This window comes from Gopherus evgoodei, chromosome 1 (assembly GCF_007399415.2).
Source record: "Gopherus evgoodei ecotype Sinaloan lineage chromosome 1, rGopEvg1_v1.p, whole genome shotgun sequence".
NCBI lineage: Eukaryota > Metazoa > Chordata > Testudines > Testudinidae > Gopherus > Gopherus evgoodei.
Window position 1 is genome coordinate 10713472 of NC_044322.1, and position 12658 is coordinate 10726129.

Consider the following 12658-nt stretch of genomic DNA (forward strand, 5'->3'; position numbering starts at 1 on the left):
CTGTTAGGAAATGAAATCCCTGAGTTCTCCCCACCCAGGACCATTCTTCCCGGTCACAGATGCCTCGATTCTTAATTGGCATTTACTGTTTTAAAAAAAACAAACAAACAATTACCCAAAGCTCTCCTGAAAATCAGACCCGGAGCTATGTGGTTATTGGGGCTCTGCTTTCCTTCGCTGGAGCCCTTTGTCAGTCATTCCCCCTTGGAGACTGGAGGCTCCTTGAATCGAGGCATGGAGATGAGCTCCCACAGCACCCACTCATTCCCACAATCCTGTCCCAGCTGGCCCTGGGCTCAGTGGAAAACCTGGGGTGGATTCTCTGGGGCAGTCTCTTCTGTAGTTGTTCCAACGTTGTGGTTAGGAGGAGAGGTTGCAAGGGCATGAATGGGACCTGGTGGTTCAGTGGTGTGCACCAACCATGTTGTGTCCTCCCACGGGACTCTTGGGGGCTATGAGATAAATCAAATCACCTCACAATGTACAAACGCCTTACGGCCCTGCCCACACTACAGACACCACCGTGCTTTTGTGACCATTTTGTGACTCTGATTTGACCCTCTTGCAGCAAATATGGCTTGGGCTGGGCCTTCTCTGCTGTCACTGAACCGTGTGCACATACCCACCACTCTGTGTTTGGAGCAGTGCCTCCTGGGAATTCCAAGGGGCTGTCCCATGGAGTGACTTGCATTCTGGGCTGGTATATGACACAGCGAGCCAGAAGGGCTGGCTAAACCAATCTACAATGCACAAAGTAAATGGTGAACGGGGTGGCGACCGAAGGCAGCCATGTGTCCACGCCTCTGTCAGGACGATCCAGGGCTAGCTGCCCTGGTTACTAAGGAAGTAAAAACCTGGTGGTTTGCAGATCATGAAAGTGTTTGTAGCGACTTCATGGTTCGTGTTCTCCTGGGATTTGCTCTGAAATCCCTCTGTGCTGTGCTTTAATGACTGAAGTTAGGCTCCAGGTTTGGCGCCACAATCTGTGCTGTTTTCTGAGTGAAGTAGCTACTGGTGTTTGCAAGAGGCAACGTTTTAAAATGCTGCTTTTTGGAAGTTTTGCCTCTTTTCCCTCATTTCTGTGGCCTCCTCTGGCCGAACAAATCCAATCCCCATGAATGCCATGCATCAAATGCCAACGTTTATTCTGATAACATCTCACATAGAGACTGCGGAGGCAAAACTGGGCAGCTGGGGAGAGATGGGACTCGGAGGAGAGGAGGTGAGCAGGGATGGGGGGCACAGCTGGGGTGGGGTATCAGGTAAGTTGAGGCAGTGACAGGGTTAGCAGGGGATGGTGGGGAAACAGGCTTGTATGGGGGTGAGGCTGGAGATGCAGGAGGTGGGGTAGGGATGGGGGGAGGTCTGTGGCTGGCAAGGAGACTGGGGCAGAGGGAGGGTCAATGTCCCTGCACCAAACGCCTTGGAGCAGAGCCATAGGAACCAACCAAGCATTTACACATCAAGAGCCACCTATGCCACTACTTCCTTGATGCATTGGGGAGGTAAGAAAGCAGCACAATGGGGATCCCTTCAAGTGCAAATGCCTTGGCACAGAAGTACTGGGCTTCCCTCTGTGCCTGCATAACACTGATTTACCCCAACAACCCCCCATCCTTGATCATCACACCGTTTTCCTCTCTGCCTTCCTGGGGCGGGGTGGGACTCACCACTGCAGTGCCCCCTGCTGGCTGTCCTAGGGATCAGCTCTGCTAGCTAGTGCGCCCTCTTCTGGTGGTGTCTCGCCACAGTCACATCTGCTCCAGGGACCTTTGTCACTCCTAGGACTGTGGCGTCCTCATCATGACACAGCCCTCTGTCTGCGCCACACTCTGGGCTCCCTCTTTCCGGGGGATTGTCACAGTCCCTCTCTATGGCAAGTGGAGGCAGCAGGAGCCGGGCCTGCCCACTACTCTGTATCCCAGCCCAGGGACCCTGTAGATGGCCACTGCTTGCAGCGCCCCCTCCAACTCCCACGCAGTCTCCCAAGGGCTCTATTAACCCTTTAGAGCCCAGTGTGGGGCTGGTGCCCCATCACACCCCCATACACACCCAGCTGGCCCCAGCTTTCCAAACAGCTCCACTTTGCCCAATCTCCATTCCCTCAGCACAACAAGTAGCTGTCCTGTGTCAGAGTTCAGCCTGGTAGTTTTTCTCAGCCTTGTTCATATTATTATCGCAGTGGCTAGGAGTCTCAATCATGGACCAAAACTCCATTGCGCCAGGTGCTGTACAAACAGAACACAGAGAAAGCCAGAAAGCTGACAGTCTAAGAATAAGGCAAGAGTCCATAGATGGAGGGAACAAGGAAACAGTGAGACAACACCGGTCAACAAGGCACTATTTCACTATTCCTCTGTATGGAGTAATGAGTTACACTGGGCTTTTTAAAGGGAGTTTAAGGAAGTTAGGCTCCCAGTCCTAGCCAAACCTTTTTCTGTTAGATTCAAGAGCCCGTCTCCAGTCAGAAATCTCAGTCCCTTGTAGACCATGACAAAGTCCTCTCCACAGTCTCCTTTAGATTCGCTGCCCTACATGAGTGCTCACATTTTCTAATCTATATTCACTGTTATTAATCTTTTAGAAATCATGAAAACATTTTTGTTTGACTTTTTATTCCCCTCCAAACTTCTATTTCTTCAGCATCGCGGTTATAGTAGCAGCTAGGAACCCCCTTCAGAGATCAGGACTCCATTCTGCTAGGCGTGTACAGACAAGTAACAAAGAAAACAGTCTCTGAAGACAGCTTACGCCAGGGGTGGGCAAACTTTTTGGCCCGAGGGCCACTTCGGGGTTGCAAAACTGTATGGAGGGCAGGGTAGGGAAGGCTGTGCCTCCCCAAACAGCCTGGCCCCTGCCCCCTATCTGCCCCCTGACTGTCCCCCTCAGAGCCTCTGACACCCCCCTGCTCCTTGTCCCCAGGGATCCCCTTCCTGGGACCCCCCATCCCTAACCACCCCCAGGACCCCACCCCCATCTAACCCCCCTGCTCCCAGTTCCCTGACTGCCTTGACCCCTATTCACACCCCCGCCCCCTGACAGGCCCCCCGGGGCTCCCACGCTTATCCAACCTCCCTGTCCCCTGACGGCCCCCCCGCCAGAACCTCCGCCCCATCCAACCGCTCCCTGTCCCCTGACTGCCCCCCAGGACCTCCTACCCTTTATCCAACCCCCTTACCGTGCCACTCTGGCAGCTGTGCCACCCAACCGGAGCCAGACATGCTGCCGCACTGCTCTACGGGAGCGTGCAGCTCCACCACCCAGAGCGCTGGCGGTGTGGCTGTGGGGGAGGGAGGACAGCAGGGGAGGGGCCGGGGGCTAGCCTCCCTGACCGGGAGCTCAGGGGCCGGGCAGGACAGTCCCACGGGCCACCATAGTTTGCCCACCTCTGGCTTACGCTCTCTGTGTCAGACAGGAAGCATCAGGTGGAAAGGGGAGAGACAGGAAAAAGGCAAGAAAGAATTGGGTGAAGAGAAGGATGAAGAGACACTAGAACTGGAATTAGCCAAAAAGCAGAAGTCTCAGCTGGCTGCTCTCCTGCCCATTACCAGCTGGGAATGACCTGTGGTATTAGGACAGAGAGGGTTTAAGGCCCCAGTTCAGGAAGACTCTTCATTACTTGCTCACTTTATGTACATGTTTGAATGCTGTCCTGAGCAGGGACGCTTTCCTGAATCAAGGCCTAAAAGCAGTGGCTCCATTTACAGTTCTGTGGCTATTCCCCCATCTTAATCTGTTTGATGCTTAAATTACGGCTGCTTTGCCCTCATTAGTACATGTCCCTCCTGCACCCATGGCAGCTAATGGCACAAATATCACTGTCTTTCTGACACTACTTAGCTGTAGCTTCATTAGCTGCATGTCAATTTACCCTGTTCCTGTTTGACTGGTTGCTAATGGGCTTTCAAGGTGATATTGAATGACTTTGCTTTTTTCCTTGACCACAAGTAGTCATTTCTGGCATTGTTTCTGCCTTCCTTTGGAGTTTGTGGGAGGAGCGCCTGGGGATTCTCTACAGCAAAGTGAAATTGAAGTCAGCTCCTTGAAGCCTTGTGATTAATTACAGGCTAGAGCTACTCAGAGTGAATCGACTATAGCTCAGTGTATCCTGCCATGAGTGATCCTTAACATTGGCTTGGGCCTCTGTTTCTCCTGAGGAATTGGGGCTTTGGGGACACCCACTTATTGTCTGGAAGAGAGGAAGGCAGTGTGGCCTGATGAGTAGAGCACTGGGCTGGGACTTGGGAGAGCTGGGTGCTAGTCCATTTCTGCCACTGGCCTGCGGGGTGGTCTTAGATGTCACTGCCCTGTGCCTCAGTTTCCCCATCAACATGTGGGGACAATGATGCTGACCTCTTTTGTAAAGTGCTTTGAAATCTATGGATCAGCAGCCCTGTATATGGAATCAGTATTTTCATTATTATAATAGCACATTGCAGCACCCCTTCTGTGAGGAATGGGGTAAAATCCACAAACTACTTCTAAGTCCATTGCCGGTGCTGCTCTGAGAGGAGGGATGAGCTGGCGCTCTAAGGCATTGGGCAGAGACTTAGGAGATCTAAGTTCTTCTCCCTGTTCTGCCACAGGCTTCCTGTGTGACCATGGGCAAGTCACATCACCTCTCTGTGCCTCAGTTTCCCCTCCCATCCTTTGTCTTGTCAGCTCTTCAGGGCAGGGACAGTCTCCCAGTATGTGTATGTACAGCACCTAGCACAAGGGGAATCTTGATTGGTGCCTCTAGGGGACACTACAACCCTCGAGCTCCTGCCCAGATCAGCATTGTTTTCTGGGGTTCAGAGCCTCAAGTCAAGCCAAGCCCAGCCCAAGTCAGTTGGGAGCAACAGCCCTCATCACTTAACAGCGGTTCTGGGCCCTGCGTGAAAGGAGTTGGTGGTGTCAGCCTAGGATCTACCTCACTAACCCCTTGGGAATCAATGCAGTGAGACTAAGGACCGAACAGGCTGGGGAGGCATGTTGGTGAGGCTGCACAGAGAGTTTGCAACGCTGCTGCTGGTCTCTGCAGCTCCGACACTGCTCCCGCTGATGTCTGTGGTGCAGGACATTTTCACCCACCTTTCCGAATAAAGGGCTGTATGTGGAGATTGGGCTCCCAAGATTTCTCGAGAGCTCTCGGGCTACGGGCAGGCCTCCTGCTGGACATGACTTTGTTAAACCATAAGAACATAAGAACGGCCGTACCGGGTCAGACCAAAGGTCCATCTAGCCCAGTATCTGTCTGCCGACAGTGGCCAATTCCAGGTGCCCCAGAAGGAGTGAAGCTAACAGGCAATGATCAAGTGTTCTCTCTTCTGCCATCCATCTCCATCCTCTGATGAACAGAGGCTAGGGACACCATTCTTTATCCTTCCTGGCTAATAGCCATTTATGGACTTAGCCACCATGAATTTATCCAGTTCTCTTTTAAACATTGTTATAGTCCCAGCCTTCACAACCTCTTCAGGTAAGGAGTTCCACAAGCTGAATGTGCACTGTGTGAAGAAGAACTTCCTTTTATCTGTTTTAAACCTGCTACCTATTAATTTCATTTGGTGACCCCCTAGTTCTTGTATTATGGGAATAAGTAAATAACTTTTCCTTATCCACTTTCTCAACATCACTCATGATTTTATATACCTCTATCATATCCCCCCTTAGTCTGCTCTTTTCCAAGCTGAAGAGGCCTAGCCTCTTTAATCTTTCCTCATATGGGACCCTCTCCAAACCCCTAATCATTTTAGTTGCCCTTTTCTGAACCTTTTCTAATGCTAGAATATATTTTTTGAGGTGAGGAGACCACATCTTTATACAGTATTCGAGATGTGGGCGTACCATGGATTTATATATGATCAATAAGATATTCTCTGTTTTATTCTCTATCCCCTTTTTAATGATTCCTAACATCCTGTTTGCTTTTTTGACCGCCTCTGCGAACTGCATGGACATCTTCAGAGAACTGTCTACGATGACGCCAAGATCTTTTTCCTGATTCGTTGTAGCTAAATTAGCCCCCATCATATTGTATGTATAGTTGGGGTTATTTTTTCCAATGTGCATTACTTTACATTTATCCACATTAAATGTCATTTGCCATTTTGTTGCCCAATCACTTAGTTTTGTGAGATCTTTTTGAAGTTCTTCACAATCTGCTTTGGTCTTAACTATCTTGAGTAGTTTAGTATCATCTGCAAACTTTGCCACCTCATTGTTTACCCCTTTATCCAGATCATTTATGAATAAATTGAATAGGACTGATCTTAGGACTAACCTCTGGGGAACACCAGTAGTTACCCCTCTCCATTCTGAGAATTTACCATTAATTCCTACCCTTTGTTCCCTGTCTTTTAACCAGTTCTCAATCCATGAAAGGACCTTCCCTTTTATCCCATGACAGCTTAATTTACGTAAGAGTCTTTGGTGAGGGACTTTGTCAAAGGCTTTCTGGGAATCTAAGTACACTATGTTGACTGGATCCCCCTTGTCCACATGTTTGTTGACCCCTTCAGAGAACTCTAATAGATTAGTAAGACACGATTTCCCTTTACAGAAACTGTGTTGACTATTGCTCAACAGTTTATTTTTCTCTATGCCCACATCCAGACTACCCCGCCATATCGGCGGGTTAAAATCGATCCCCGAGCGCGCTTACATCGATTCCGGAACTCCATCAACCCGAACGGAGTTCCGGAATCGACACGGAGAGCCGCGGACATCGATCCCACGCTGTCTGGACGGGTGAGTAATTCGATCTTAGATATTCGACTTCAGCTACGTTATTCACGTAGCTGAAGTTGCGTATCTAAGATCGATTTTCCTCCCCTAGTCTGGACGAGGCCTATGTGTCTGACAATTTTATTCTTAACTATTGTTTAGACTAATTTGCCCGGTACCGACGTTAGACTTACTGGTCTATAATTGCCGGGATCACCTCTAGAGCCCTTTTTAAATATTGGCATTACATTAGCTAAGTTCCAGTCATTGGGTACCAAAACCGATTTAAAGGACAGGTTACAAACCTTAGATAATAGTTCCGCAACTTCACATTTGAGTTCTTTCAGAACTCTTGGGTGAATGCCATCTGGTCCCGGTGACTTGTTAATGTATCAATTAATTCCAAAACCTCCTCTAGTGACACTTCAATCTGTGACACTTCCTCAGATTTGTCACCTACAAAAGCTGGCTCAGGTTTGGGAATCTCCCTAACATCCTCAGCCATGAAGACTGAAGCAAAGAATCCATTTAGTTTCTCCGCAATGACTTTATCGTCTTTAAGCGCTCCTTTTGTATTTTGATCATCAAGGGGCCCCACTGGTTGTTTAGCAGGTTTCCTGCTTCTGATGTACTTAGAAAACATTTTGCTATTACCTTTGGAGTTTTTGGCTAGCTGTTCTTCAAACTCCTCTTTGGCTTTTCTTATTACACTCTTGCACTTAAGCTGGCAGTGTTTGTGCTCCTTTCTATTTGCCTCACTAGGATTTGACTTCCACTTTTTAAAGGAAGGCTTTTTATCTCTCACTGCTTCTTTTACATGGTTGTTAAGCCACAGTGGCTCTTTTTTAGTCCTTTTACTGTGTTTCTTAATTTGGGGTATACTTTGAAGTTGGGCCTCTATTATGGTGTCTTTAAAAAGGGCCCATGCAACTTGCAGGGATTTCACTTTAGTCACTGTATCTTTTAACTTTTGTTTAACTAACCCCCTCATTTTTGTATAGTTCCCTCTTTTGAAATTAAATGCCACAGTGTTGGGCTGTTGAGGTGTTCTTCCCCCCACAGGGATGTTGAACGCTATTGTATTATGGTCACTATTTCCAAGCAGTTCTGCTATAGTTACCTCTTGGACCAGCTCCTGTGCTCCACTCAGGATTAAATCTAGAGTTGCCTCTCCCCTTGTGGGTTCCCGTACCAGCTGCTCCATGAAGCAGTCATTTAAAGTATCGAGAAATTTTATCTCTGCATTTCTTCCTGAAGTGAAATGTTCCCTGTCAATATGGGGATAATTGAAATCCCCCAATATTATTGGGTTCTTAATTTTGATAGCATCTCTAATTTCCCTTAGCATTTCATCATCACTATTACTGTCCTGGTCAGGTGGTCGATAATAGATCCCTAATGTTATGTTTTTATTAGAGTGTGAAATTTCCATCCATAGCGATTCTATGGAACATGTGGATTCACTTAAGATTTTTACTTCATTTGAATCTACATTTTCTTTCACATATAGTGCCACTCCTCCCCCTGCACGACCTGTTCTGTCCTTCCGATTTTTTTTGTACCCTGGAATGATTGTGTCCCGTTGATTGTCCTCAGTCCACCAGGTTTCTGTGATGCCTATTATCTCAATATCCTCCTTTATCACAAGGCACTCTAGTTCACCCTGGCTGGGAAGCCACCTGTAAGAAATGTTTTAATGACTCGCAGACCTGCATGAATAATGAGTTGATTAACACAATGGCCCAATAGGATGATTAATTAGTGTGATCTGCAGTCAGGAGCAACTCGATGGGGAGGTGGGTTTGAGTGCTGTATAATCCATTGCTGGCAGCTTCGCAGAGGGAGCGCAGATGTCTTCACTTACACTAACTGCTTATGGAAATCTCGAAACCCTCCAGAGAATGACTCATTCTCAGGGCTCTCTCTGTTCAGTTTCTATTGATCAGAACCACTTCAGGGAGCAAGCTGCGCTGCCAGGGCGTGGTACTGCAGTGAGCTGTGCTGGTGGGGTGCGGTACTGCGGCGAGCTGCGCTGGCAGGGTGTGATACTGTGGCAAGCTGAGCTGGCGGGGTGTGGTACTGCAGCGGGGTATGGTACTGCAGCGAGCTGCACTGGCGGAGCGTGGTATTGCGGCGAGCTGCGCTGGCGGGGTGTGGTACCGCAGCGAGCTGCACTGGCAGGGTGTGGTAGTGCAGCAGGGTATGGTACTGCAGCGAGCGGCACTGGTGGGGCATGGTACTGCCGCAAGTTGCAATGGTGAGGTGTGGTACTGCAGCGAGCTGCACTGGTGGGGTGTGGTACTGCAGCGAACTGCGCTGGCGGGGTGTGGTAGTGCAGCAGGGCATGGTACTGCAGCGAGCGGCGCTGGTGGGGTGTGGTACTGCAGCAGGGTATGGTACTGCAGTGAGTGGTGCTGGTGGGGCATGGTACTGCAGCGAGCTGCGCTGGCGGGGTGTGGTACTGCAGCGAGCTGCACTGGCGGGGTGTGGTACTGCAGCAGGGTGTGGTACTGCAGCGAGCTGCGCTGGCGGGGTGTGGCACTGCAGCGAGCTGCGCTGGCGGGGTGTGGTACTGCAGCGAGCTGCGCTGGTGGGGTGTGGAACTGCAGCAGGGTATGGTACTGCAGTGAGTGGTGCTGGTGGGGCATGGTACTGCAGTGAGCTACGCTGGTGGGGTGTGGTACTGCAGCGAGCTGTGCTGGCGGGGTGTGGTACTGCAGTGAGCTGCGCTGGTGGGGCATGGTACTGCAGCGAGCTGCGCTGGTGGGGTGTGGTACTGCAGCGAGCTGCACTGGCGGGGTGTGGTACTGCAGCAGGGTATGGTACTGCAGCGAGCTGCGCTGGCGGGGTGTGGTACTGCAGTGAGCTGCGCTGGCGGGGTGTGGTACTGCGGTGAACTGCTGTACAGCAGTGAGCTGCGGTGGCAGGGCATGGTACTGTGGTGAACTGCGGTATTGCAGCAAGCTGTGCTGGTGGGGTATAGTCCTGCAGTGAGCTGTGCTGGCAGGGCGTGGTCCTGTGGTGAACTGCGGTGCTGCAGCGATGCACTGGCGGGGCGTGGTGCTGCGGCGAGCTGTGCTGGCAGGGTGTGGTACTGAAGGCATAATTAATATCTTGATGTATCTTTAACTATCAGGAATGGTACAGGCCACGATTTGGATGGTGCCCACTGTAGCATGGAAACTAAAATGAATTCTGTGGAGAGGGTCATTGCTAAGGGCCACAGCTTCAGGTTGGCACCTGGAGCAAATAGCTAGGCTGAGTTGAGGCATAGGGAGAGGGAGGAATCTTCCCACACAAGCACCTAGTGTGTGCTGTGGCTGCGGAGCTGCTCTGTGGAGGCTTTGGTGCTCCCTGCCGCAAAGGGAGATCCCAGCCTTCCCAGGGCACAACCAGAGGAACATCCTTATTGATGGCTTGTCTCCATGGGACATTATGCTGGTTGTGAGATCCCTTGGTAACTTGTCTGTGAGGTAAGGGGTGAATGTGAATAGGGACATCCTTGTTCAGACATGGGGACCTTTCTCCAGTTTAGCTGATGTGACTTTGGAAGAAGGTTAAGTAAATAAATCCACAAAACAAGGCTCTTGCTGGCTTAAGCGTCCAAGAGATGGTTTGCCACCGAGCTGGAGTTTTGCGGGGGGTATTTCCCAGCCTGCCTGCCGAGCTGTTTGGGCTTCAGATGAATCTCCCTGAAACAGCACATGGGGGTTCAGTTCACCTTAGGTCACCCTCTCTTTCCTCCAGGCCAACTCTGAGGCGAGTTGGGTGCCTGCCTGGCCAGGCCCATCCTCTCTCTTCAGCAATTCCTGTGCTCCATGCATCAGCATCACTAACAATCTTGTTTCGGGCCTGGTGAAGATCAGAGGAAATTGTATGTCAAACTAAGGGATTCTGAGGTCTCCTCTAGTGCCGTCCCTTATTAAGAAGTTGCATGTAGTGATGTTGTTTCCTCACAGAGTATTTTCTGCCTGTTCGTTCCCATTCAGGATTTTTCCGGAGGTTCTCCTCTTCCTCCCCGTCCCCCAGGAGGCTTCCCCCCACCTCGCTTCTCCTGCTGTGTCACTGGGAAGGGAATTTGCCCTTCACAGGCCAAGTGAAGCAGCACTGACGTAGTCTAGGCCTGATTCTGCTCCCACCCTGTCAATCGGGAGCAATGGCAGTGAAAACAGCAGAATAACACTAGATGCTGGTGGCTTCAGTGTTCGACCCCTCAGTGGCCTCAGATCACATATGCTCAGGGTACAAGTCAAAGCTGCCAGTACCACAAGGCCTAGCCGGCATCTGAACTCCAGACAGGCCGTCACCAGCTCAAACATCATCACCAGTTGGAAAGATTTTGCATTTGGAATTGAGCCGACAATTTTGCTGATGGTAAACAGGCAACATCTGTCTCTGCTCTAGCAGTGCTGGTGCTTCAGGGTTAATGGACGTCTGAGCTGGTGGAGTTCACTCAGTCAAGTCAGCCTGTTGTCCAAACATACTTTATACAGCTTAACTGACAGTACGAATAACAAGGCCTCGGCCTAAGCTTTCTCCCCTACCTTGACTTGACAGAATCTCTTCTGGCACTGGCCCTACAGTCCCTGCATCTCTAGTACCTGGTGAGTGAATAAGCTGCCCCTGGGGTCCTAGCACCTGCGATCGGGGGTTCATGATATGAATTTTGCTGCTCTGTTGCAGTCAGTAATCCACACACCTCGGACTCTAGACGTAGAGGGTCCGATTCTCCTCTTACCTCCCCCACTGTAAATCAGCACTAAAGTCAACAGGTCACATCAGAGTCATGCCCAGTGGGACCTAAGAAGATGGGCATTTTTTTACAGCCACCTGTGTCAGTGTAACTGCATTTCAATCTGTTTAGTGCAGGGGTTCCCAAACTTGGTTTACGGCTTGTTCAGGGTAAGTCCCCAGTGTGCTGCGAGACCCTTTGTTTACCTGAGCGTCTGCAGGTACGGCCACTTGCAGCTCCCAGTGGCTGCGGTTCGCTGTTCCCGGCCAATGGGAGTTGTGGAAGTGGCACAGGCCAGGGCATCGCTTCCCGCAGCTCCCATTGGCCAGGAATGGCGAACTGCAGCCACTGACTATCATTGGCCAATAGCAGAGATGGGATATTGGACTGGGAAAACCATTGAAGCAGACCCCTCGTTTCTAACAGGCTCCACGACACTCTAATATTCCCTGCATTAGTGCTGGAGGGAGGAGTTTCTTTTCCAGGACAAGTGAATAATCCATTGTTCCCCCAACTAACACAGGTCATCCCAGACTGGAAGGAACAAGAGTGGAATGCCGAAAAACCAGAGACCTACGCCGGGATTTTCCACTTCCAGTTCTGGCGATTTGGCGACTGGGTGGATGTGGTGATAGACGACCGCCTGCCGACGCTTCGCAACCAGCTCATCTACTGCCACTCCAACGCCAAGAACGAGTTCTGGTGTGCGCTGGTGGAGAAGGCCTATGCCAAGTAGGTATACGAGCAGGAGCCACGGAGGCCGAACTGCAGCCCTGCCTGGTGCTCTGTGTATTTAGCTCTATGGGAAGCAGTATGGCCTTGTGGACTGAGCACTGGACTAGGACTTGGAAGCCCTAGGTTTGAGTCCTGGCTCTGCCCCAGGCCTGCCTCTGCTCCCATCCCTTCCCCAGCTGACTCCTCACTCCCCCCCTGCATTGCTTGTTGCTCTCTCGTCACTAGATCCGCTCTTCCTCCCCTCACTGGGCTCCCTCTGCTCCTGGGCTGGGACAGGAGCTGCAGCCTGATGGGGAGCCTGCAGTCTGCCTGCCCATGAGATGCAGGTAGGAGGCAGCAGGGGCTGGCATGGGTTGATGACTCAACACTCTCCCGCAGTAACCACATTTTTGGTGTCCAGTCAGTACACCTGACCGGACACTGCCAGGTTGCTTTTTGACCGACTTTTCTGGTCAAAAACTGGACACCTGACAGCCCTATGTA

General features: G+C 50.8%; 1 protein-coding gene across 6 annotated transcripts in view; it reads left to right on the top strand.

The window, feature by feature from the left end:
• CAPN5 (calpain 5) overlaps positions 1 to 12658 on the top strand; it is a 133205-nt gene that overhangs the window by 95711 nt on the left and 24836 nt on the right. For all 6 annotated transcript variants that reach the window (XM_030557855.1, XM_030557847.1, XM_030557862.1 and 3 more), the window contains one exon: positions 11964 to 12172. In XM_030557855.1, coding sequence (XP_030413715.1) covers positions 11964 to 12172 — 209 coding nt within the window. The remainder of the gene's footprint in view (positions 1 to 11963; positions 12173 to 12658) is intronic.